Genomic DNA, 25933 nt, shown 5'->3' on the forward strand with positions numbered 1-25933 from the left:
CTTGTTATGGGCAATTAAGTCGGACACACAACCACAATAAACACTTTATCAACCATGTGGCCAAACTTTGTCAACAATGACAAGATTAGGAACAGTAAACTTAGGTTATTTTAGAGATAGGTCTGGTCAACCTTTGGCACCTGACGTTTGTTTGCGCATAGTGAATCCAGAGTGAGTTGCCCTCGCAAAGGATGAAAATGAACGATTACTATTCTGTCTTGTTTGATACAACTGCACTACGAGTGAGTGTTGAGACCCAAATGAACTCTAGTTTCATATAGGCTGTAGAAGTAAAACAACAAGTTATCCGCGTCGAGGAGGACTACACAGCGGTGTCTTCTGTTGTACGTGACAAGGTCCCCTAAATCAAGCCGCAATTCTGCATTGTAACCAGGTAATTACTCATAAAACAGTTTATTAATAACATACAACAATTATTTTTTACGAAGCAACTACACTATTAATGTAGCCTAATTTGTTTAGCCTATTTATTGTGCCCAAGCAAAACCATTGAGTATAATTAAATCAAATGAGGTCTCAGCAATTGACCGTCTGCATTGTCATAGGCCTATAGCCTACGTACTGATAATTTGGTAAAATCATAAAATACGTATTTGATCATGTAGTGTCTTTGGGTGTCTGGAAAAGTTCTCAACAGTCTGTCAGAAGGATTGCTATTGAACGGATGGACATTTTTTTTCTCAAAGACTAAAATACACATATGAATAGCTTATTCCATTTACACTAAACGGTGCTCTGCTATTCTTTACGTAAAACGGAGGCTTCACTGAAGCAAGTGTGCAAAAGAAACAAAGTGACTTGTAAACACATAGTGGCAGAGACTATGAAGAATAAACATAGGAAAGTAGGGGTTTCAGCCTGTTAAAAGTTTTATAAACATTCAAATGAAAACCAAAGGTATTGGCTATTCTCCCATTATAAACAATGTATATGAACAAAAAGTAAAGGCAACTAAATAAATAGTTATTTGTATTATTATCATCAGAAACTAACACTGGAATACGACTGTAGGACCATCACCATTCCCATGTTGTATCTTTCTCCACAGTCTTCAGAGATGTCTTCCACACTTCCAAACAGCCCCCTGACCACCTATGTGTTGAACACAGGTGACGGAGTCCCAGGGGCAAGAATGGCCCTCAGTCTGCACCGACTGGACTCACTCCTAGTCATCTGGAACCTGGTGACTGTGGGGTAGGGTGAATAGCTAGCTGCCTGACATAATCCTACTAACTAGTGACTGTGGGGTAGGATGAATAGCTTCCTGATATAGGCCTACTACCTAGTGACTGTGGGGTAGGGTGAACAGCTGCCTGATATAGTCCTACTACCTAGTGACTGTGGGGTAGGGTGAACAGCTGCCTGATATAGTCCTACTACCTAGTGACTGTGGGGTAGGGTGAACAGCTGCCTGATATAGGCCTACTACCTAGTGACTGTGGGGTAGGGTGAACAGCTGCCTGATATAGGCCTACTACCTAGTGACTGTGGGGTAGGGTGAACAGCTGCCTGATATAGGCCTACTACTGTCTCACTCCTCCCTTTGTGTGTTGCATATACCTTTGGGATCTAGTTAGCCTAGCTTTAGGCCGATTTATGAAATGTTCACTGCTATTATTAATAGTGATCGACTGATAATGCATGGAGATGCACTACCTTTAGACCCTCACAAACTTCTACAGAGGAACCATTAAGAGCATCCTGTTTCTCTAGAGGGTGGTGCGGTCAGCCCAACGCATCACTGGGGGCACATTGCCTTGCCTCCAGGACATCTACAGCACCCTGTGTCACAGGAAGGTCATCAATGACCTCATCAGTGACCTGAGCCACGACCTGTTCACCCTGCTACCATCTAGAAGACTGAAAAACATCTCCAAGCCATCAGACAAATAGTCAGCACTGGCTGACCTTCTCCCAGTACCCTACCCTGAACCTTAGTCACTGCTCTAGCCGCCAACCACCTGGCACTCTACCCCCCCACCATAGAGACTGCTGCCCTATGTACATAGTCACTGAACACTGGTCACTTTAATGTTCACATACTGCTTTACCCACTTCATATGTACGGTGCGTAAGGAAAGTATTCAGACCCCTTCACTTTTTCCACATTTTGTTACGTTACAGCCTTATTCTAAAATTGATTAAAATAAGTTGGTTCCTCATCAATCTACACAATAACAGTTTTGACATTTTTGCAAATGTATTGAAAATAAAAAACGAAAATATTACATTTACATAAGTATTCAGACCCTGTACTCAGTACTCACCCTGTACATTGTTGAAGCACCTTTGGCAGCGATTACAGCCTTGAGACTTCTTGGGTATGACGCTACAAGCTCGGCACACCTGTATTTGTGGAGTTTCTCCCATTCTTCTCTGCCGATCCTCTCAAGCTCTGTCAGGTTGGATGGGGAGCGTCGCTGCACAGCTATTTTCAGGTCTCCCCAGAGATGTTCAATTGGGTTCAAGTCATTCAGAGACTTGTCCCGAAGCCAATCCTGCATTGTCTTGGCTGTATGGTTAGGGTCGTTGTCCTGTTGGATGGTGAACCTTAGCACCCAGTCTGAGGTCCTGAGCGCTCTGGAGCAGGTTTTCATAAAGGATCTCTCCCTTGATCCTGACTAGTCTCCCAGTCCCTGCCGCTGAAAAACATTTCCGCAGCATGATGCTGCCACCACCATGCTTCACCATAGGGATGGTGCTTGGTTTCCTCCAGACGTGACGCTTGGCATTCAAGCCAAAGAGTTCAATATTGGTTTCATCAGACCGGAGAATCTTGTTGGTCATGGTATGAGAGTCCTTTAGGTGCCTTTTTCCATACTCCAAGTGGGCTGTCATATGCCTTACTGAGGAATGGCTTCTGTCTGGTCACTACCATAAAGGCCTGATTGGTGGAGTGCTGAAGAGATGGTTGTCCATCTGGAAGTTTCTCCCATCTCAACAGAGGAACTCTGAAGCTCTGTCAGAGTGACCATTGGGTTCTTGGTCACCTCCCTTACCAATGCCCTTCTCGCCTGATGGCTCAGTTTGTCTGGGCGGCCAGCTCTAGGAAGAGTCTTGGTGGGTCCAAAATTCTTCCATTTAAAAATGATGGAGGCCACTGTGTTCTTGGGGATCTTCAATGCTGCATACATGTTTTGTTACTCTCCCCCAGATCTGTGCCTTGACACAATACTGTCTCGAAGCTCAACGGACAATTCCTTCGACTTCATGGCTTGGTTTTTGCTCTGACATGCATTGTCAACTGTGGATCCTTATAGACAGGTGTGTGGTTTTCCAAATCATGTCCAATCAATTGAATTTACCACAGGTAGACTCCAATCATGTTGTAGAAACATCTCAATGATGATCAACGTAAACAGGATGCACCTGAGCTCAATTTCGAGTCTCATAGCAAAGGTTCTGAATACTTATGTTTAATACATTTGTAAAAAAAAATAAAACATCTCAAAACCTGTTTTCGCTTTGTTATTATGAGGTATTGTATGTAGATTGATGAGGGGGAAAGTATTTAATCAATTTTAGAATAAGGCGTTACGTAACAAAATGTGGAAAAATTCAAGGGGTCTGAATACTTTCCAAATGCACTGTATCTACTGTATTCTGGTCAAACATAAGCATTTTACTGCACCTGCGATAACATCTGCAAAATATGTGTACACGGCCAATAATTGATTTATGCAATTAAAAAGATACAAACATACTAATTTTGGGCCATGTCAATTTTGAAACTTGAATATGTGACAAAAAACTGTGCAGAATCATCAACGTTCTCATTATTTTAGAACCACCGACGAAGATGGTCGCTGTCCTGGACTCATCACTACAAAAGCGTTCACGCCTGGGATGTATAAGATGCGATTTGAGACTGGACAATATTGGGAGAGTTTGGGTCAGAACTCCTTCTACCCATATGTTGAGGTAAGTGGGTATCAGCCATGGACGTATCAATACACCTACTAATACATTTGGCCTAGAGGAATTTCCGGCATTTTTTAAAGATTAAAACCAACAAACCCTTATTATGGTCTGTTTCTTTCTCTTTTTTTTCTTCAACAGATTGTCTTCACTATAACAAACCCCAACGAGAGATTCCACTTGCCCCTGCTCCTGAGCCGCTTATCCTATAGCACGTACAGGGGAAGTTAGAGCCATCTCTCGTCTGAGCCTCTGCCCGCACTATACCATGGATGTGGTTAATCGAGCTAAAATGCTTACATGTCCAGTTGATACCTAAGTGGTCGAGTTACTGTAGTTTGAAATAGTCATAATGATGAACTGAAGTAAAATGGCTATCACGTGCTGAATATTTAGCTTTTTTCCTGTTCATCATGAATGTACACATTTTGTAATCTACCTGTCAAATTGCTCATCTATGATGCAATGTGCGTGTGTGTTTCTCAGCCAATCACAGAGCAAGATCGAGCTCCGCAGAAAGACTCAAAGTCGTCCTATTCGCGCATAAATGAAATAAAGTTAATTAAATCTGTAAACTTGTACTTATTGAACACATATCATCCTTGATATACTGTATTTTAAATATTGTTATATTTTACATGCAATTGTTGACCATATCCTAAGAATCAACGGAAAAACATTTCCATTTCAATCCAGATTGTCAGGCATCATTTTGGTCAATTTATTGGGGTCCTTAGTGGTCTTGCTCTGACATTCTTATATGTAATGACTGTGGTTGTTATCCAACACTGTCACACTGATGAACTGTAAGAAGACAGAATATCTAGAACATTTGATATTTTTTCAAAGAGTGGAGGGCAAGTGCCAGCGGGAGAATGGCTCAAATGTTGGGGCTTCTCTCGACGGCTGCTTTGTCTCTACGGATCGCAGTGAGAGCATGTGTACGCAATTCGGTGTCAAGGAACTTCTCTGTGCTGCCCGGCTATCGTGGCTCCACGGTCAGGGTAAGGTTGTTTTGTGTTCGTTAAACCAACTGAAATTAGGCATAAACTAATTAGTCATTCTAGCTAGTTCTATACAACACAAACAATGGCTAGAACTGTTATTGTGCTGTCAGAACTGTGTGCCTATGTTAGTTAGCTAGCTAGCTTAGCTACTTCTAGGCAGTGCAGTAACGTTAGGTCAACAAACTAGTTTGCCAAGTTAGCTGTTAGCTAGCTAGCTACACAACCAGTTATAAATCAAGCTCTTTCCCATAATCCGGATGTTAATGCTTTCCTCCTCAGAGGCTTGCTCAAAGTAAGTTATTGTCATCTGATGGAATCTTTACATCTCATGGACTACTGTACTCCACGGAGCCGCCAAAAGGTAAGACCCAAGAGACATGTCTAGAAGTGTCTGTTACATAAAATCATGAACTGCAGTGCTATAGAGGCAAATGTTAGTGGTATGCAGTCGAATGAAAAATATTTTGTATTCTGAGTGATATCTTCTCAAGGAGAATATTGATCCAAGGGTTTAACCTAGGTTACCCTGACTAGATCTGCCAACCTAGATGATGCTCCTGGGCTCTAACCAACAGTGTCTGCCTGGAGTGGACTGACCTAATGCTGTCGTTCACTTTTGATTGGCAGATGGTAAAGGGAAGGAATCAGGTGGCAGTGGAGGCGGAGGGAAAAGAGGAGGAGGGAAAGATTGGTGGAGCCGCATGCAGAAGGTGTGTGATGTGAATGGTCTGTCTATATAGTATTACACCCTATTCTATGAGGGATATTTGAAATTAAATTGTATTTGTCAGATGCACCGACTACAACAACCTTACAGTGAAATGCTTACTTACAAGCCCTTAACCAACAATGCAGTTGTAAGAAAAATTAAAGAGTAACAATAAAATAACAGTAGCGAGGCTATATACAGGGAGTACCGGTACAGAGTCAATGTGCAGGGCCACAGGTTAGTTGAGGTAATATGTACATGTAGGTATTGACATGTCAAATCAAGGAGCGGGTGGTGTTGTTTGTGTGGGTTAAAAGTTTATTTGCCACTTGCACAGGATACAACAGGTGTAACTTTCCCAACAGTGCAGTAATAATATAGATCATAAAAAAATAGAAGAAAACACAAGAGATTCGAGATAAGATGAAGAAACACGAGAATGCAAGTACACTGAGTTTACAAAACATTACTGTACTTTCCTAATTTTGATTTACATCCCCTTATGCCTTCAGAACAGCCTCAATTTGTCAGGGCATGGACTCTACACGGTGTCAAGTGTTCCACAGGGACGGTGACCCATGTTGACTCCAATGCTTCCCACAGTTATGTCAAGTTGGCTGGATGTTCTTTGGGTGGTGGACTATTCTTCATGCACATGAGACACTGTTGAATGTGAAAAACCCGGCAGCATTGCAGTTCTTGACACACTCATACCAGTGCGTCTGGCACCTACTACCATACCCCATTCAAAGGCACTATTTTGTCTTGCCCATTCACCCTCTGAATGGCATACATACACAATCTGTGTCTCAGTTGTCTCAAGGCCTAAAAATAATTATTTCACTTGTCTCATCCCCTTCATCTACACTGACTGAAGTGGATTTAACAAATTACATCCATTACCTGGATTCACCTGTTCAGTCTGTCATGGAAAGAGCAGGTGTTCCTAATGTTTTGTACACTCAGTGTATATACAGGTCAGTACCATTCTCAATGTGCAGGGGTACTGGAGTGATTGATGTGGGTATATATGTGTGTGTGTGACGTTCTATGGCACTGGATGCAGATACCTCAACATGTTGACCTTTCCTCTGCCTTTCTAGGGTGACATCCCATGGGATGAGAAAGACTTCCGTGCCCTGGCAGTGGTACTAGCTGGGATATCCTCTGCCACGCTCTACTATCAATTCAGAGACACAGGCAAGGAGATCACTTGGAAGGACTTTGTCCAACGCTACCTTGGCAGAGGAATGGTGAGACAAAGTACAACAATTCAGTGAAGAATATAGAGATGAATACATGTTTATTAGTACAATCATAATGCCAAGGTGATGTAACTGCTCAGACACAGAATTATTTTTTTTCTCCATTATTTTGTTATACATATATTTCATTTGTATGTTGCTGTCTGTGCACTGCAAGAATAGGCCTTATGCTTTGTCTGTTCTCTACACAGGTCGAGCGTTTAGAGGTTGTCAACAAACAGTATGTCCGAGTCATTCTAGTACCAGGAGCAGAGGCTGATGCGGTAGGTGAAAATTCCATTCTCTGGAATCGGAACAGTGATTCATGATGGGTTCATGTTCATGCCGGTGTGAAAAAGGGCTTTCAGTAGGCTTGATCAAACTAGATTAAATGAGGAAGTTAGTATTTTGTGAATACAACACTTGAACCCCCATAGCCAATGGCCGCTGGAGCCTTTTTACCCATTACTTTTTTCTCAACCCACCAATGTGTTGTAGGACGTTGGTACCCAGCCAGGCGCTAATGTGTCTCTCTCCTCACGGAATTAATGCCAAATGGATGAATGGGGGATAATTGTGCACCTTACTTCACAATGCAATTTAAACGAGGCTTAACTTAATGATAAGCAGGTTGAAGAGGTTGATTTAATTTAGAAAAACCATAGTGTATTGATGAGTTTGTGTTTTGCCTATTTGTCAGCAGCAAATCATTTTACCTTGCAGGTTGATACCATTCTCTGTAACTGAACGTAAATAATTACTAGAACTCTTATTACAAATCGAATCTACAAATAAAGTTTATTAAGTGGATTACACTAATGTTTTGATTGTAAGGGAAACTAAAATAGGCTACAGGCCTATGTTTTTTCTAGGACTTATTCTATTATACAAAACATTTCCTTGACTCTATCTAAACAAATAACTATTTTTTTATTGATATATTTCCACAAATATTTTGTCATGCAATTAATCCTTTCCAATAGTTTATGCACTCTTTATCAAGCGTTGGGGCTTATGTTTGCGCACCTTCCAGGTTAATATGCATCTGATGCATATGCTAAAAGGGGACACTCGGCAACATTATCTAGCCGGCACTGATAGGCTGAAAGGTTCTAGTGGTAAAGAGTATCCATTGACTTGTTGTGTTGGTGGTCTTTCTCCAGAGCTATGTGTGGTTTAACATCGGTAGTGTGGACACCTTCGAGAGGAACTTGGAGGCAGCTCATCACGAGCTTGGCTTGGAGCCCTCTCATAGGGCAGCTGTCATGTACAACTCCGAGAGTGATGGGTGAGTTAATGCCGACACACACATGTATTCATGCCTCAATAGGGCTAGACTATTTCTCACTCTGAGCTTTGTTTTATATGTCCAATTTCATGTACAAGATAACATTTTAACTGACTGTCATCATCATTTTACAATTTTCCTTCCTCCTACAGGTCATTTATGATGAGCATGATTCCAACCTTGCTGTTGATTGGTTTCCTGCTTTTCACCCTGCGGCGGGGACCAATGGGAGGAGGCGCTGGGGGCGGAAGAGGCGGTCCCTTCAGCATGAGCGAATCAACAGCAAAAATGATGAAGGACAACATCAACACCAAGTTCAAGGATGTGGCCGGCTGTGAGGAGGCCAAGCTGGAGATTCTGGAGTTTGTTAACTTCCTGAAGAACCCCCAGCAGTATCTGGACCTAGGGGCTAAGATCCCAAAGGTAAGGGATGGGACAACTCGGCTGGGTGGTATACCGTATGTTACCATATACCGGTATTTACTTTACCTTCTATAATGGTATTTCAATGTTTGGTTTGTTAAATGTGATACGTTACTCTGGCATGTGTACTGTCAGTTTTTATAGGTGACTCTGTTTTGCTTCTTGAGTTGTCTCTCTCTCTCTCCAACTGCTGCATGTCGCTAAACACACCAAACCATGCCCCTTGTCACTTAAGGAGAGAGCAGTTGCTTGACCACGGAGTCACGAGCACTTTCTTGCCGTTCACTCTGCATGGTCAGATGGATGCACCGATGTTGGGGACATGCTGAGTACCACAAGTGTTCTATACACTTAGTTTGTGTTGAAGATGTCGTTCCCATAGCAACGATTAAAACATTCCCAAACCAGAAACCGTGGATTGATGGCAGCATTCGCATGAAACTGAAAGCGCGAACCACTGCTTTTAATCAGGGCAAGGTGACCGGAAACATGACCGAATACAAACAGTGCAGCTATTCCCTCCGCAAGGCAATCAAACAAGCTAAGTGTCAGTATAGAGACAACGTAGAATCTCAATTCAACGGCTCCGAGACAAGAGGTATGTGGCAGGGTCTACAGTCAATCACGGATTACAAAAAGAAAACCAGCCCCGTCACGGACCAGGATGTCTTGCTCCCAGGCAGACTAAATAACTTTTTTGCCCGCTTTGAGGACAATACAGTGCCACTGACACGGCCTGCAACGAAAACTTGCAGCCGAGGTGAGTAAAACATTTAAACGTGTTAACCCTCGCAAGGCTGCAGGCCCAGACGGCATCCCCAGCCACGCCCTCAGAGCATGCGCAGACCAGCTGGCTGGTGTGTTTACGGACATATTCAATCAATCCCTATACCAGTCTGCTGTTCCCACATGCTTCAAGAGAGCCACCATTGTTCCTGTTCCCAAGAAAGCTAACTGAGCTAAACGACTACCGCCCCGTAGCACTCACTTCCGTCATCATGAAGTGCTTTGAGAGACAAGTCAAGGACCATATCACCACCACCCTACCTGACACCCTAGACCCACTCCAATTTGCTTACTGCCCAAATAGGTCCACAGACGATGCAATCTCAACCACACTGCACACTGCCCTAACCCATCTGGACAAGAGGAATACCTATGTGAGAATGCTGTTCATCGACTACAGCTCGGCATTTAACACCATAGTACCCTCCAAGCTCGTCATCAAGCTCGAGACCCTGGGTCTCGACCCCGCCCTGTGCAACTGGGTACTGGACTTCCTGACAGGCCGCCCCCAGGTGGTGAGGGTAGGCAACAACATCTCCACCCCGCTGATCCTCAACACTGGGGCCCCACAAGGGTGCGTCCTGAGCCCTCTCCTGTACTCCCTGTTCACCCACGACTGCGTGGCCACACGCCTCCAACTCAATCATCAAGTTTGCGGACGACACAAGTGGTAGGCTTGATTACCAACAACGACGAGACGGCCTACAGGGAGGAGGTGAGGGCCCTCGGAGTGTGGTGTCAGGAAAATAACCTCACACTCAACGTCAACAAAACTAAGGAGATGATTGTGGACTTCAGGAAACAGCAGAGGGAACACACCCCTATCCACATCAATGGAACAGTAGTGGAGAGGGTAGTAAGTTTTAAGATCCTCGGCATACACATCACAGACAAACTGAATTGGTCCACCCACACAGACAGCATCGTGAAGAAGGCGCAGCAGCGCCTCTTCAACCTCAGGAGGCTGAAGAAATTCGGCTTGTCACCAAAAGCACTCACAAACTTCTACAGATGCACAATCGAGAGCATCCTGGCGGGCTGTATCACCGCCTAGTACGGCAACTGCTCCGCCAACATTTACATTACATTTACATTTAAGTCATTTAGCAGACGCTCTTATCCAGAGCGACTTACAAATTGGTGAATTCACCTTCTGACATCCAGTGGAACAGCCACTTTACAATAGTGCATCTAAATCATTAAGGGGGGGGGTGGTGAGAAGGATTACTTATCCTATCCTAGGTATTCCTTGAAGAGGTGGGGTTTCAGGTGTCTCCGTAAGGCTCTCCAGAGGGTAGTGAGGTCTGCACAACGCATCACCGGGGGCAAACTACCTGCCCTCCAGGACACCTACACCACCCAACGTTACAGGAAGGCCATAAAGATCATCAAGGACAACAACCACCTAAGCCACTGCCTGTTCACCCCACTATCATCCAGAAGGCGTGGTCAGTACAGGTGCATCAAAGCTGGGACCGAGAGACAGAAGCTGTTTTTCAATCTCAAGGCCATCATACTGTTAAACTGCCACCACTAATATTGAGTGGCTTCTGCCAACACACTGACTCAACTCCAGCCACTTTAATAATGGGAATTGATGGGAAATGATGTAAAATATGTCACTAGCCACTTTAAACAATGCTACCTAATATAATGTTTACATACCCTACATTATTCATCTCATATGTATATACTGTACTCGAGACCATCTACTCTATCTTGCCTATGCTGCTCTGTAACATCACTCATTCATATATTGTTATGTACATATTCTTTATCCCCTTACACTTGTGTGTATAAAACTGTGGTTTTGGAATTGTTAGTTAGATTACTTGTTGGTTATTACTGCATTGTCGGAACTAGAAGCACAAGCATTTCGCTACACTCGCATTAACATCTGCTAACCATGTGTATGTGACAAATAAAATTTGATTTGAATTGATTTGATTTTTTACAAGGGTATGTTTGGCAGCATGAGTGAAGGATGCTTTGTTGCGATATAGGAAGCCAATTCTAGATTTAGTTTTGGATTGGAGATGCTTAATGTGAGTCTGGAAGGAGAGTTTACAGTCTAACCAGACACCCAGGTATTTGTAGTTGTCCACGTATTCTAAGTCAGAGCCGTCCAGAGTAGTGATGTTGGATGGGCGAGCAGGGCTGGTCACTGATCGGTTGAATAGCATGCATTTAGTTTTACTTTCGTTTAAGAGCAGTTGGATGCCACGGAAGGAGAGTTGTATGGCATTGAAGCTTGTCTGGGGGTTAGTTAACACAGTGTCCAAAGAGGGGACAGAAGTATACAGAATCGTGTCGTCTGCGTTGAGGTGGATCAGATTTTCACCAGCAGCAAGAGCAACATCATTGATGTATACAGAGAAGAGAGTTGGCCCAAGAATTGAACCCTATGGCACCCCCATAGAGACTGCCAGAGGTCCGGACAACAGGCCCTCCGATTTGACACACTGAACTCAGAGAAGTAGTTGGTAAACCAGGCGAGGCAATCATTTGAGAAACCAAGGCTGTCGAGTCTGCCAATAAGAATGTAGTGATTGACAGTCGAAAGCCTTGGCCAGGTTGATGAAGACTGCTGCACAGTAATGTCTCTTTTCGATGGCGGTTATGATGTTGTTTAGGACCTTGAGCGTGGTTGAGGTGCACCCATGACCAGCTCAGAAACCAGTTTGCATAGCGGATTGCATTCTGCCCATTATGCTTAATTTGCTCCCATTGGAAACAACCGGCTCTGGTCTATCTTGGGTTAGTTTAAAAAATATTTTGTACTATGTGTCAGTGCAAATGTAGCTAGCTAATACTGCCGGATACCAGTGCTGGTGTAGGCCTACAGTAGATAAGCATGTTTGTGCAACGGTTTCTTATCAGAGAGGAATAGGCGAGGCATGAATATGTTGGCTAGCTAGCGACATGAAGTTAGAAAACATGTAATGAAACATCTAATGAAGGTCACCTGGAAACACTGACCAACACTTTGGTTCCTACCTATATTTTCTTTCTCGTATCATGCTGCGTTGCACAGTGCGGAAATGATAATACAAGTGCGGGAAATGTAGAAATTGATCAAAATGCTAATTTGTTTTATTTTTTTGTTTGGACTTGGATTGAACAGTATAAATGGAGAAAGCCCCATTTAAAATCACTTATTTGCCACCCTAGAGTCATAAACTACTCATAAAGCATATTGAGAACTTTTATTTTAAACATAAAATCCCTTCAAATACAATCCTACTGTCTTAAAATTTCAAAAGTATTATTATATGATATTTTGTCCAAATCATCCAGCCCTAGGGACGACATTAGTACCTGGACCTGGTGGCAAAGATCCCAAAGGTGAAGGATGGGACAACATTAGTACCTGGACCTGGGGGCTAGGCTTGGGCAGTATACTGTATACTGGTGTATTTGGAAATAGCCATGGGATGGTTTTTCAATACCGTTGAAACTATTTTATGTTTTCATTAAATGTTTATATTTGTATATCTACTTTTTAAGTAAATACCTGCAGTCAACTTGTGCAATACGTTAAGTGAAAAAGCACATTTGTGTTCTACATTTCACGTGTCTCATTATTTTCCATTTTGAAGCTTACCATAGTTCCCTGAACAGTTAAGCCAGTCACGTGCTTGTTTGTAAATAGTACAACGGGTGAAAGCGGGAGCAGGGGAGTCCAGCTGTGTATTGACAGGGGTCGCATTTTATAATGAAGCCAAGTGTTTGTTTTTTGTGGCTTCAATAGAGTGATCAGAGACGTGCAACTATAGGAAATACATTAGTGCAGAAAATAGCTGAATTTTCATAAGATGACAACAGAAGTGCAACGCTATAAGTAAATTAGCTTACTATGAAAAAGCAAGGTATTTTTTGCACAAACAATGCATGGCCATCATATTTCCAATGTTTATCATAGAATTGTGCATTAATGCGACACCTAAGTTTAACTTGCTAGTTATCTAAGTAAGTAGCTGAGTAAATAAGGATGACTGGGAATCCATATTGTTAGCTTTCTGCTGTGTTTGAGAAGTCAAATCCCTTTGGATGAGTTATCTGTAGGTTTGAATTCCTTGCGGTTTTTTTTCTCCTCTCCGTTCTCGGCCTGTCTGCTTTTCCCCCCTCTTCTCGGAAGGCCATTGCCCTAGCGGAAGGCCATTGCCCTAGCGGAAGGCCATTGCCCTAGCGGAAGGCCATTGCCCTAGCGGAAGGCCATTGCCCTAGCGGAAGGCCATTGCCCTAGCGGAAGGCCATTGCCCTAGCGGAAGGCCATTGCCCTAGCGACTCCACACAGACACCACTGTACACATGCTGCTTCAGAGCCGGTACTGTTCTTGCTTCAGACAAGTATGCATCAACTTTGTTCAGTTACACAATATCACTCGTTCACATTCGCTTGTACATGTCCAAACTCGCCAAAAATGACATTTGGTAGTGCCTCGTTTTTTTCCGTTTCTTCTATTCGCTATTACTTGTGATACATTTTGTTAGCATTCTGGTAATAGACACCCAATGGGCTTTTTAATGTATTTAAATAAAAAAAATGCACACACTTCTGTACTAAACCGGTAATACCATAAATCCCGGGATGAGAGAAGGACGGTATTACGATATCAACATCTGGATACCGCTCAACCCTACTGGGGACCTAGATCCCAAAGTTAAGGGATGGGACAACAGCCCAGCAGTCATACTAGTCATGAAATAACTTTCAATGTAGGAAGAAAATGCTTTTTAATTTTAAATGTAGTTTGCTGTCTTTTCACACCCTATGAGAAATGAACATTTCATTATACTGGTATTTTAAATCTCATGTGTTGTGTTGTGCTGTGTTTTTTCAGGGTGCTGTGCTCTCTGGACCTCCAGGCACAGGCAAGACCCTGCTGGCCAAGGCCACAGCAGGAGAGGCCAACGTCCCCTTCATCACTGTCAACGGCTCTGAGTTCCTGGAGATGTTTGTGGGTGTTGGGCCTGCCAGGGTGAGTTCACACTAGAACCAGAGGGAACACTTGCACCTGACTCCAAAACATCTGTTTTCAAATCACATGATGTGCATTTTAGATCATAGCTGAAAATAGCGTTATCTACTAGCTATCTAACCACATAGATACATTTCAATCTATTTTACTTGAAATGCATTGCTTACTGTGAGGATGTGAATTAAAATGTTTTAGAGACTTAGTATTGACTGTTTCCCCCCTGTAGGTGAGAGACATGTTTGCCATGGCCCGGAAGAACGCCCCCTGCATTCTGTTTATAGATGAGATAGATGCCGTGGGTCGCAAGAGGGGCGGGGGGAATTTTGGTGGCCAGAGCGAGCAGGAGAACACTCTCAACCAGCTGCTAGTGGAGATGGATGGTGAGTATGAGAAATTAGATCGCAAACAATCATATTGCTGGTTAATCTCATAGGTGTCCCCTATTTATGAAATAATAACTGTTACTATGTGACAATGGTCCTCTATGATGTCATCTGTTATAAAGCTGTTGTTTTCTGCTTTACTCTAAAATGTTTACTTAATGAACTGTAATGCATATACTGTGAGGGTAATTCCCTAGTGTTTTTCTTTTAGGATTCAACACCAGCACTAACGTCGTCGTCCTGGCTGGCACCAACAGACCAGACATCTTGGATCCTGCACTCATGAGGCCTGGCAGATTTGACAGGCAGATTTACATAGGTATGGAGTCTTTCAATTGAACTGGAGTTCAGGCTGTGCTGTGGTAATTTCAGTGAAATGTCAACATACAGCATATTGATATTCATATTGAGAAGTACGACCCATTCAGTAAGACTTTATGTAAATCTAAGGATTTCATAACACATTTATAACCCATACATAACAATTTCCTAATCAGCAGACTAAATGAGCCTTTCATGAAATCCAATACGTGTCCATGTTTCAGGCCCACCTGACATCAAAGGCAGGGCGTCCATCTTCAAAGTGCACTTACGGCCCATCAAACTGGACCCTGCTATGGACAAAGATGGACTGGCCAGGAAGATGGCTGCCGCCACACCAGGCTTCACAGGCAAGTTGAGCTGCTCTGTGTGAGAGATGGCCATGTTGATTATCATGTCAATGTTTTTGAAACATCCTCTGTCTTCCTGTCTTCACCAGGAGCCGACATAGCTAACGTGTGTAATGAGGCAGCCCTCATTGCTGCTAGACATCTCAACCCACATGTGGAAGGGAAACACTTTGAGCAGGCCATCGACAGGGTCATTGGAGGTGGGTTGTAATGTCTTCATGTCCTTGTATTATTATGTTATCTCAGCTTTGTGAATCAGTGTTAATTAAATCAACTATAGCTATGACAATAAATATTTCTCAACAACCTATTTTCCCTGAGAAAACTAATGACGATAACGAGATGAGACGCCATGGAAAAAAAAGCTAACATTCGTTTTCATTTTTAGTTGACAAAAATGTGACGAGATGAGAAATCCACTTGACTATTGGACATTCAATTTGACATAAACTGTGCACAGGTGTCTATTCCACATTGAGTCAACGTGGAAACAACGTTTATTCAACCAGTGTGTGCCCAATGGGAAGCTTCTTTTCATCTGTTTAGTCTAATCATAAGCATGCATGCCAAGTATTTAATGCAATCCTCTCATTGGCAAAATTAACGTCAGTTGCGTGATCTGCCCGGCTCTCCCACACAGCTCCCAGGCTGTCATTCAGTCACTCGTCATTCAGTCACTCGTCAATCTTTTGAACTGATGGGCAGCCAGCTAGTTACTTCAATTGTAACTATCTTAAACTAGAAACAATCATTTTTACCATCTCTTGCTTTCGTGGAGGCTTTGAAAGTAAAACAAATACACTGACTAATATGTGACTAAAATGACTAAAACTAGACAAATTGTCCCAGAGTTTTAGTCAACTGATTATAACTAAAAATAAAGAGGAGGAAATTACTAAAATGGGACTTAAAGGTGTTTTAGTCATAGACACGAACACAAAAAAACAACTAATTCTAAAATAGCTGACAAAATGAACACTGTTGTGAATGTCTTTAGGACGAGGTGAGGTGTGGATGGTAATAGAATGGTGAAGATATAACCCTGCTGTCTGTCTCTCTCTGTCTGTAGGTCTTGAGAAGAAGACCCAGGTTCTGCAGCCCAATGAGAAGAAGACTGTAGCGTACCATGAGGCTGGCCACGCCATAGTGGGTTGGTTCCTGCAACATGCTGACCCACTGCTGAAGGTACAGTAACTCCCTCTTTTAAAGGTCCGGTTTCGTTTACCTGGCTGTTTGGTTGGGGGTTGCTAACCAGAGAAAAAAAAAATATATATATATATTATTTTTTTACTAGCACATGTGACTTTCATAGTGCAGTTTTGACACTGCACACAACAGACAGCTCAGCAACACCTTCCACTGTGTGTTGGTGTGAATAGAGCAGGGTATCCCAAACTCTGTCTTGACAGCTTGATGATTTGGTTATTTGAATCAGCTATGTAGTGCTAGGGCAATAAAAAACTCTCCCAATACTGTCCAGTCTCAAAACGCATCTTATACATCCCAGGTGTGAAATAGTATACATATCATCCAAGTCCCACTGCAGTACTGTTCACATGATCATACTGAACAGTTTCTGACATTGGCTTGCAGACGGGTCAATGACTGTGTCTGTCACACAACTGGATCACAGGTTGGAATATGGGGATATTGAATGGATTTGAGTGGGGTTCTAAAATAACTTTGATTCTCATGCATGGGTTTAACACACATTTATGTTTCAAAATTGACATGGCCCAAAATGAGTACGTTTGTCTTAATTGCATAAATCAGTTATTGGTCGAGTACACATACTTTTGGTCATGTAATGTATGTGGACACCTGCTCGTCAAACATCTCATTTCAAAATCATGGGTGTTAATATGGAGTTGGTCCCCCCTTTGCTGCAATAACAGCCTCCACTCTTCTGTGAAGGCTTTCCACTAGATGTTGGAACAATGCTGCCGTGTCTTGCTTCCATTCAGCCACGAGCATTAGTGAGGTCGGGCACCGATGTCGGGTGATTAGGCCTGGCTTGCAGTCGGCATTCCGGCTTGTGGCTGAAATAGTCAAATCCACTAATTTGATGGGATGTTCACATACCTTTGTGTATTTTGCAGATGTTATCGACGGTGCAGAGAAATGCTTATATTTTTTGCTCCAACAGTGCAGTATAGCAAACAATACACACTAATCCCCAAAGTAAAGAAATGAAGAAACAACTGGAATCAGTAAGAGAATGGGAGAACTGTTAGAGCTCATTTTGCTGTATAACTATGAGTCAAGAGAGCAAACTAGGTCCCCATGACGGGTAGCAGTCTGCAGGCATAGCGGCCTCTTTGTGTGGACATTAAGGCTTACGTCATGAGGTGCTTTATGGCCCAATTCAATCAAATGTCCATTCTGCATTTGAAAAATCACGTTCTGCAGGTTCAGCTCCATATTTTTCTCTTTGCATTGAGGATCTCTTGCAGAGTGAGTTTGATGGAAATGTTTGGATATGATTTGATGTGATTTATTTGATAATTTAAAAACACAATTCAACCACAAGTGTTGATACAATGAGATTAAAAGACGTGGCATGTGTGATCTAGAGGAGCAGGATTTGTAAATTTGCTTTTCTGTCATTATTCTAATGCCATGTGCCCCTTTTCTCTTCCCCTAGGTGTCCATCATCCCCAGAGGGAAGGGTTTGGGCTATGCCCAGTACCTCCCCAAGGAGCAGTACCTGTACACGCGGGAGCAGCTGTTTGACAGGATGTGTATGATGCTGGGAGGACGTGTGGCTGAACATGTCTTCTTTGGGAAGATCACCACTGGAGCCCAGGACGACCTGAAGAAGGTCACCCAGTCAGCCTACGCACAGGTACCCTACTGTATGGCATTCAGAGGAAAGTTCAAGCGTTCACTTTAATTGATAGCTAAGCTAACGTTTCAGCCTCAGATCCTTCAGAATGAATCCCCAGAGCCTTTAAAATGAATCCCCAGTTACAATCGATGGTTAAAAAAAGCTATGGTTACTATTCAACAGTGTTGATAGAAGTTTGTCTTAGGAAATGTTACTGTCTATTATAAACTGGGTGGTTTGAGTCCCTGAATGCTGATTGGCTGATAGTCGTGGTATATCAGACTGTATACTACAGGTATGACAACGTTTATTTTTTACTGCTCTAATTACGTTGGGAAACAGTTTATAATTAAGCACCTCGGGGGTTTGTGTTATATGGCCAATATACCACGGATAAGGGCTGTGTCCAGGCCCTCTGCGTTGCATCGTGTATAAGAACAGCCCTTAGCAATGGTATATTAGCCATATACCACACCCCCTTGGGCCTTATGGCTTAATTATCTCACAGTACCTGTTGTATTTCTGATCCCCACATCTCTTCCTGTCTCCAGATAGTGCAGTTTGGGATGAGTGAGAAGGTAGGCCAGGTGTCTTTCGACCTTCCTCGGCAAGGGGAGATGGTGATGGAGAAGCCTTACAGCGAGGCCACTGCAGAGCTCATAGACCAGGAGGTCAGAGACCTGGTGGACAGCGCCTATCAGAGGACCATGGAGCTGATTGTGGACAAGAGGGAGAGCGTGGACATGGTGAGAATTGCATTGACCTAAGTGAACATCACGTGTAGTTCTAAGGTTTTCAGATTACTCTGTCATGTCCTGCTCGATTGTCAAGGGCACACCCGTCTATATTTAGTTTTCTTACTGGGCGTAAAGATGGGGAAACAGCACCACTGACCGCCCCACCACTGTTGTTATTGTAGCAAAGCTGAGGAGCGTTGTGCAGCATGGTAAAAAAATGATGGCAGTACATATTGTGCTCTTCTATCGTGTTTGCAATGATGTCTGATGAGGAAAAAACTGTGTTGATGGTTTGCAGTAACTTCTTTGTTGTAATATCTCAAAACGTACGTGACCGTTTCACCATTAAGGATGGCAGCTTTAAGATCAAACAGAAATGTAGTAGGCCCTAGAGCTGCTGTCTGGCTCTTTATCATGTCCACCCTGTGTCATGAATGTCACTGGGACCCCACCGTTCCTCTCTCTTCACCCCAGGTGGGGAAGCGTCTCCTGGAGAAGGAGGTCCTGGACAAGGCAGACATGCTGGAGCTGCTGGGGCCACGGCCATTTGAGGAGAAGTCAACCTATGAGGAGTTTGTGGAGGGGACAGGCAGCTTTGAAGAGGACACCAGTCTGCCAGAGGGCCTGAAGGACTGGAACCAGGAGAGAGGGGACCTAGCTGAGGAGCTGGACACAGCCAAGGAGAAACAGGCCCAATAGGCAGCACAAACGGTGACAGGCAACCTCTTAACCCAACCTCTGTCTTAGCACACACCAGTCATGTAGCCTAGGCAGAGAGGAGGGTTGGGTGACTTAGCATAGTACACTGCCCCCGGATATATTTATCTGAGTGCAAAACAAACTTTCAATCAGAATGCAAATCTTTCAATGCCTTATTATTGGCCATATTGGAGGTGCACCTCATGGTACTCAAAGGTTAATTTAATGGACAGTGGACACATTGTGTTTGAGAGATTGGATCTTTTTATGAGTTGCATGTGTTCTCTTTCGCCACATAAATCATTTTGTCAACTGAATCATGTACATTGCCTAGTGTTTTGATATCTTCAGCTATTTATTTCAATAAAAGGGGCTTCTTCCCAACAGTTTCTTTCCCTCCCACAAATGAATGCTACATTTCAAAACATGTCGTTCATCTCCATATACCAATGACATAAAGGTGCTGGTTATGAACAATGTTAATATCCTAGTTCATCAAAATGCTACTGGCAGAAATATAAAAATATACTCCCCTAGATGTGTTGAAATGTGCACTGCCTCTTCCATCTCTCAGCCTTGCACGGGTAATTTGTGATTAAGCCCTCACACTACAACTGTATAGTGTGGTGTTAAGCCCAGTTTATACCTGGTGCTAACATGGTTCCTTTTTCCTGATCTTGTCTACATTCCGATTGTGCCCGTATTTCCACAAATGTGTCTATTAGCCATCCACTGTTTCTGGATTGTGACCAGATGTCCTGTTCCTACTTTTATGCAGATGTTTTCACAGCTATCCTTTCTAAATAATATTTATTGTAAAACCTATTGATATACTCCGTCAATGATGCCACTTAGAGGGCAGAATAATTATTTTAAATGGTTTCTCTGTCCAGATCTGTTTACACTTGCAAGATATTCAGACAAAATGTGTGGGCAGGATGATCTGATCACAATCGGATCACAATGTGTTTTGATTGAGCCCACATTTTTAGACACATGTAGACAAGAGCAGGACAAAGGACGCAAGTTGGAATCATGTATAAACGGAGCTTTAGATGTTCTGCTGAGCCAGTAATCTGCTGTTGTTGATGTACAGTAGTAGCATACATCTCTACACAAATGTAAACAAATGATTTTATTGGGTGATCTGTGTGAATCAGGAAGCTGCTACCTCACTTTAAAGCAATATATTCAACTACATTTCTCATAGGTTAGTGAAAATTGTCCCCCTAGATATTTCAGGATTTCCAGTATACTGCAGTTCTGTCATTACTACTGATCACCACTGAAGATGTCCAACAGGTTAGAATTACTGATGTAATAACCTTGAATACATATTCTTTAAAATGTGGTTGTGTGTAGTTGGTGTTTTGGATTGTGCACTGAAGGTAAGTTTGCCTGTTACTATACAGTCAACCTCTTGTTCTCCAGTTACTGGGGATGGACAGACAGCGCTTTTCCATTTGTATTAAAAAGAAAAAGATTCTGTGTACGAAAGCAATGGCTATACTACAATGTATAAAACATGTTTTTGTTTGATAAATAAATTCAGTGGTGAATTTTCTCAGTATCGGTGTTTCCAGTACCAACTGCCACCAACCACTTGCACATGTCACAGAAAATGTCCTTCTGTATCAGTTTCTTATTGGTCTAGCTCTTATAGGGAACAATAATGAAAAAGATACCATATTTATTCAATATATTGTAATATTCCTCAATGTCTCAAAGCACCTATGGCATCTCATTTACATGTGGTCCTAGCTACTATATGCAGATCGTTTTGATGATTCACATATTGAAATACATCATTTTTACCAACAGTGAGCTTGTAGTAATTTTACAGGGAAGAACTGGGCCAGAGGGTTGCTGGCATGAAAATCTCTGGTGCCATCTACTGCTGTTGTGCCCTTGAGCAAGGCACTTAACCCCTAATTTCGGCGCAAGAAACAAGCATTTCGCTACACCCGCAATAACATCTGCTAAACACGTGTATGTGACCAATAAAATGGGTTTGATTTGATAATGCTGCTCTGGATGATCCTGTGCTGCTCTCAGCTTCTCATGTAAGTATGGGCTCAATTCAATCCGTATCGCCATAATTTGTCGCTATTAGCGCAATTTAAATTTAAAAGGCAATGTTCCCACTTTTGAGGAGGCTGCATATGTCAGCTCAATCGAAACGGATTGTATTGAGACCTGTGTCCAGCGGGGTTGGGAATAAGACAGAAAACAATGTAATGTTCTGATACACATTTGACAGTAGGTTATTGGTATTTAACAGTCTCCTCCCCCTGACAATTATTTCATAAAGCTTCATGCGTACCAGTAATCATAAACTACACTAGATCTCACCTCTCAGTTTTGCGGGAATTGTTCACCAGCATGTTCCATTCAAATCACCAGTGTCACGACATACATTATTGCTTATAAATTAGAGATGAATATTCCTTCCTCTTTTGTAGCACAACGTTTTGGTATGGTAGTTCATTCCAACATACAAGAAAACAACAGTATCAATACAGTACATCTTAATGTTACTGTGTATAAAAATGAGAATTGAGAAAATGTTAGTATTTTCCTGTTGATGGACATATTATGGCAACAGTTGTCCAGCTGAGTGAGGTTGTCAGGGTGGTTGTCCTTCAGTCTGCACTAAGACGGGTTGCCCAGTAGAGGGCTGAAATCGTTCTACCATATCAGTGTCTCCATGAAAATAACAGTCTCTCCCTTCGATTCACATGTCCACAAACTCATACCCCATGGCTCGTACAAAAGAAATTGAGGCATTTGTTAGGACTGGTTAGTTTCTTTCTCTATCGGTGTGGGAAAAGGAGTCTTACAAGAAAATAGCCCTTTTATTGTTACTCCAGAGTTGACTTGAACTACTGTGTTAGTAGGTTATTTACGTAGTTATAGGTTCTTTTAGAAAATGTACAAAAACGGAATGTTAAGATTGTTTAGTCTACATTCTCATGTCCATCGGAGAACCACAGGCCATAAGAGAGATGGTGCCTAGTTAAGTCCATCTGCGCAGGGCCAATGAGGTAGCCAGAGAAGCCAAGAAGAGCGCCACCGATAGGCTGATCTCTGACGCTCCTCCACAGTCCTTGGCATTTTCCTACAATCATCAAGAAGATCATTTCAATATTAACACAAAACGTCATGGAAACTGCTGACTTCACCTCTATTGATTGACACAATATTCTTCTTTGACTATTTATCTGTAGGACTTGAATTAAATTGAAATTGAACAAACACTTCTCTCTTTCAATTTCAACATGCCTGCAATGCAACTGTAATTAAGTCAATATTATGCCATTACACAACCAGTTAAAAAGAGAGGAAGAGGATGGCTGACCTTAGGATGGTAGGCATGGCAGGACTTTGGGCGCCGCCGGACTTTCTGAGATTTCATCCTGTTACACTTGACTGATGCGTTGTATTTGACCTCTTTGGGCTCCAGGGTGATGGAGGAGTACTGCCGGGAGCAGTCACAGTCCGCCTGAACCACCATCAACACCAGGTTACTGTCAGGGACTGCCTGCACCACAAACATCCTGCCACATAAAATATTAAGTTAACATTACATAGAATTATATAGTAATTTAAGGTAACACTTTATTTTATTTTTAGTATCTCTGTGTAACATCACTCCAAACATTCTGCAACACAACACATTATTTTAACATATTATGGAACACAACACATTCAGCTATCAATACATTGTGGATACATTGAAAAAACATGTTGTCAAAATGCAGTTCAGATAATTGCAGGTAGGTATCATGGCCACAAGATGACGCCACCACTGTGGAGTTGACTGAGGAGGTTTCTTACTTCTGACAGCGTCCACATTTGAGGAGGCTGTTGGTCTCTTTGATGGAGTTGTCTAACATGAAGCCAGGGTACTCTGTGTCACAGGGCTGCAACGCGTCCGTCCTCTTTGCTTTATGGGCTAATGAGGATAAAGTTGTTTGTTTCAAAGACGTGCATAGCCTACTTACACACACACACACACGCACACACGCACACACGCACATACGCACACACGCACACACGCACACCTCTACTCACATGTATGGTAGCCAGCCTTGGCTGTGTTAGGAATCCCGGTGGAGAGGATAGGAGATGGAGTAGCACCATTCACCACGGAGATGAACATGTCAATGGGATTGGAATACAGACAAATGATAGCCATGGGGGACAAAATGGTTGGGAGAAAGCAGTTGGATGAGAGAAATGGTTGGGAGAAAGCAATTGGATGAAGAGAAAATGAATTGTGAACCACGAGATATGGTATGAAAATGAATTGTGAACCACGAGATATGGTATGAAAACGGCAGGATGATTCATCAAATGTATATGAAAGCACAAACATGTATTCAGACTGTTATACAGTCACTACTAGCCTTACTCACTGCTACTAGCCGGCTACCACCTGGTACTCTCCCCTGCACCTTCGAGACTGCTGCCCCATGGACATAGTCACTGCTACTAGCCGGCTACCACCTGGTACTCTCCCCTGCACCTTCGAGACTGCTGCCCCATGGACATAGTCACTGCTACTAGCCGGCTACCACCTGGTACTCTCCCCTGCACCTTCGAGACTGCTGCCCCATGGACATAGTCACTGCTACTAGCCGGCTACCACCTGGTGCTCTCCCCTGCACCTTCGAGACTGCTGCCCCATGGACATAGTCACTGCTACTAGCCGGCTACCACCTGGTACTCTCCCCTGCACCTTCGAGACTGCTGCCCCATGGACATAGTCACTGCTACTAGCCGGCTACCACCTGGTGCTCTCCCCTGCACCTTCGAGACTGCTGCCCCATGGACATAGTCACTGCTACTAGCCGGCTACCACCTGGTGCTCTCCCCTGCACCTTCGAGACTGCTGCCCCATGGACATAGTCACTGCTACTAGCCGGCTACCACCTGGTGCTCTCCCCTGCACCTTCGAGACTGCTGCCCCATGGACATAGTCAGTGAACATTGGTCACATTAATCATGTTTACATACTGTTTTACCCACTTCATATGTGTATAATGTATTCTAGTCAAGTCTCATCCTATATAACTACTGCTGTACACACCTTCTCTATTCATATACTGTCCATACTGTCTATTCACACCATTATTTGTATATATATATTTATATGCCTGACATTGCTCCTTCTGATATTTCTTACTTTCTTATTTTTCAGGATTATGTGTGTATTGTTTTATTTTATATTACCAGGTATTGCTGCACTGGTGGAGCGTTTTGCTGCACCTGCGATAACATCTGTAAATCTGTGTATGCAACCAATCAGTTTAGATTTTATTTGAAGTTGGTGTAGTTGGTGCACAAGTATGTATCCAACCCTCTTTGCAATGGCCTTTGTCAAATAAAGTATTGAGAGCATTTACCGTCTACAACGTAATCTGAGTGCCACAGCCCACAGAAGTTGAACTCCAGTAAGAACCTGTACAGAAGCAGAGTTGTTGGTAGAGAAAATGAAGTGTCAAAAACAATTCAGTTCAGTTCAAAACAACATTACACTAGAGTGATGACAAACAGCATATACAGACCATTTTTCATAAACTCAGCCTGAAAAGTGCATCTCACACTTACATCAACATGTGAGAGAAGAACCATTTAATCACTGCAGCAAGGCCATAGAAAGGCTACAGGAAGGAGAGATAGAGATACAGAGAGAGATACAGAGTGAGATACAGAGAGAGAGAGAGAGATACAGAGTGAGATAGAGAGAGAGAGATACAGAGTGAGATACAGAGTGAGATAGAGAGAGAGAGAGAGATACAGAAATACAGAGAGAGATACAGAGAGAGAGATACAGAGAGAGATACAGAGAGAGAGAGATACAGAGAGAGATACAGAGAGATACAGAGAGAGAGAAAGAAAGATACAGAGAGAGCGAGCGAGAGAGAGAGTGAGCGAGAGAGAGAGTGAGCGAGAGAGAGAGCGAGCGAGAGAGAGAGCGAGAGAGAGAGCGAGAGAGAGATACAGAGAGAGAGAGTGAGAGAGAGAGAGATACAGATAGAGAGAGGGAGAGAGAGAGAGATACACAGAGAGAGAGAGAGTTAGAGAGATACAGAGAGAGAGATACAGAGAGAGGGATACAGAAAGAGATACAGAGAGAGAAAGAAAGATGCAGAGAGAGAGAAAGAGGGAGCGAGAGAAAGAGAGATACACAGAGAGAGATACAGAGAGAGAGAGAGAGAGATACAGAGAGAGA

The 25933-nt window shown here is 42.9% G+C and overlaps 3 protein-coding genes across 3 annotated transcripts in view; 2 read left to right on the forward strand and 1 right to left on the reverse strand.

Moving 5' to 3' along the window:
* Nucleotides 1–150: 150 nt before the first annotated feature.
* urahb (urate (5-hydroxyiso-) hydrolase b) lies at nucleotides 151–4514 on the forward strand. Its single transcript, XM_064987498.1, has 4 exons — nucleotides 151–394; nucleotides 1070–1215; nucleotides 3807–3942; nucleotides 4081–4514. Exons 2-4 carry the CDS (start codon nucleotides 1079–1081, stop codon nucleotides 4168–4170), a joined length of 363 nt encoding a protein of 120 aa, XP_064843570.1. The 5' UTR covers nucleotides 151–394; nucleotides 1070–1078; the 3' UTR covers nucleotides 4171–4514.
* A 172-nt stretch (nucleotides 4515–4686) lies between these two features.
* On the forward strand, nucleotides 4687–20084 carry LOC135556591 (AFG3-like protein 1). Its single transcript, XM_064989911.1, has 16 exons — nucleotides 4687–4943; nucleotides 5226–5307; nucleotides 5574–5656; nucleotides 6759–6908; nucleotides 7112–7183; nucleotides 8063–8187; nucleotides 8340–8610; nucleotides 14241–14378; nucleotides 14605–14758; nucleotides 14973–15080; nucleotides 15307–15432; nucleotides 15522–15632; nucleotides 16502–16617; nucleotides 18077–18277; nucleotides 18811–19005; nucleotides 19471–20084. Exons 1-16 carry the CDS (start codon nucleotides 4815–4817, stop codon nucleotides 19693–19695), a joined length of 2286 nt encoding a protein of 761 aa, XP_064845983.1. The 5' UTR covers nucleotides 4687–4814; the 3' UTR covers nucleotides 19696–20084.
* A 1174-nt stretch (nucleotides 20085–21258) lies between these two features.
* Nucleotides 21259–25933, reverse strand: part of LOC135556592 (voltage-dependent calcium channel subunit alpha-2/delta-4-like) — a 107739-nt gene continuing 103064 nt past the window's right edge. The window contains exons 30-34 of the mRNA XM_064989912.1: nucleotides 25309–25361; nucleotides 25104–25159; nucleotides 23533–23650; nucleotides 23054–23252; nucleotides 21259–22813 (exon numbers count right to left, since the gene is read on the reverse strand). Coding sequence (XP_064845984.1) covers nucleotides 22712–22813; nucleotides 23054–23252; nucleotides 23533–23650; nucleotides 25104–25159; nucleotides 25309–25361 — 528 coding nt within the window. The 3' untranslated portion in view covers nucleotides 21259–22711. The remainder of the gene's footprint in view (nucleotides 22814–23053; nucleotides 23253–23532; nucleotides 23651–25103; nucleotides 25160–25308; nucleotides 25362–25933) is intronic.

This window comes from Oncorhynchus masou, chromosome 15, assembly GCF_036934945.1.
Source record: "Oncorhynchus masou masou isolate Uvic2021 chromosome 15, UVic_Omas_1.1, whole genome shotgun sequence".
NCBI classification, from domain to species: Eukaryota; Metazoa; Chordata; class Actinopteri; order Salmoniformes; family Salmonidae; genus Oncorhynchus; species Oncorhynchus masou.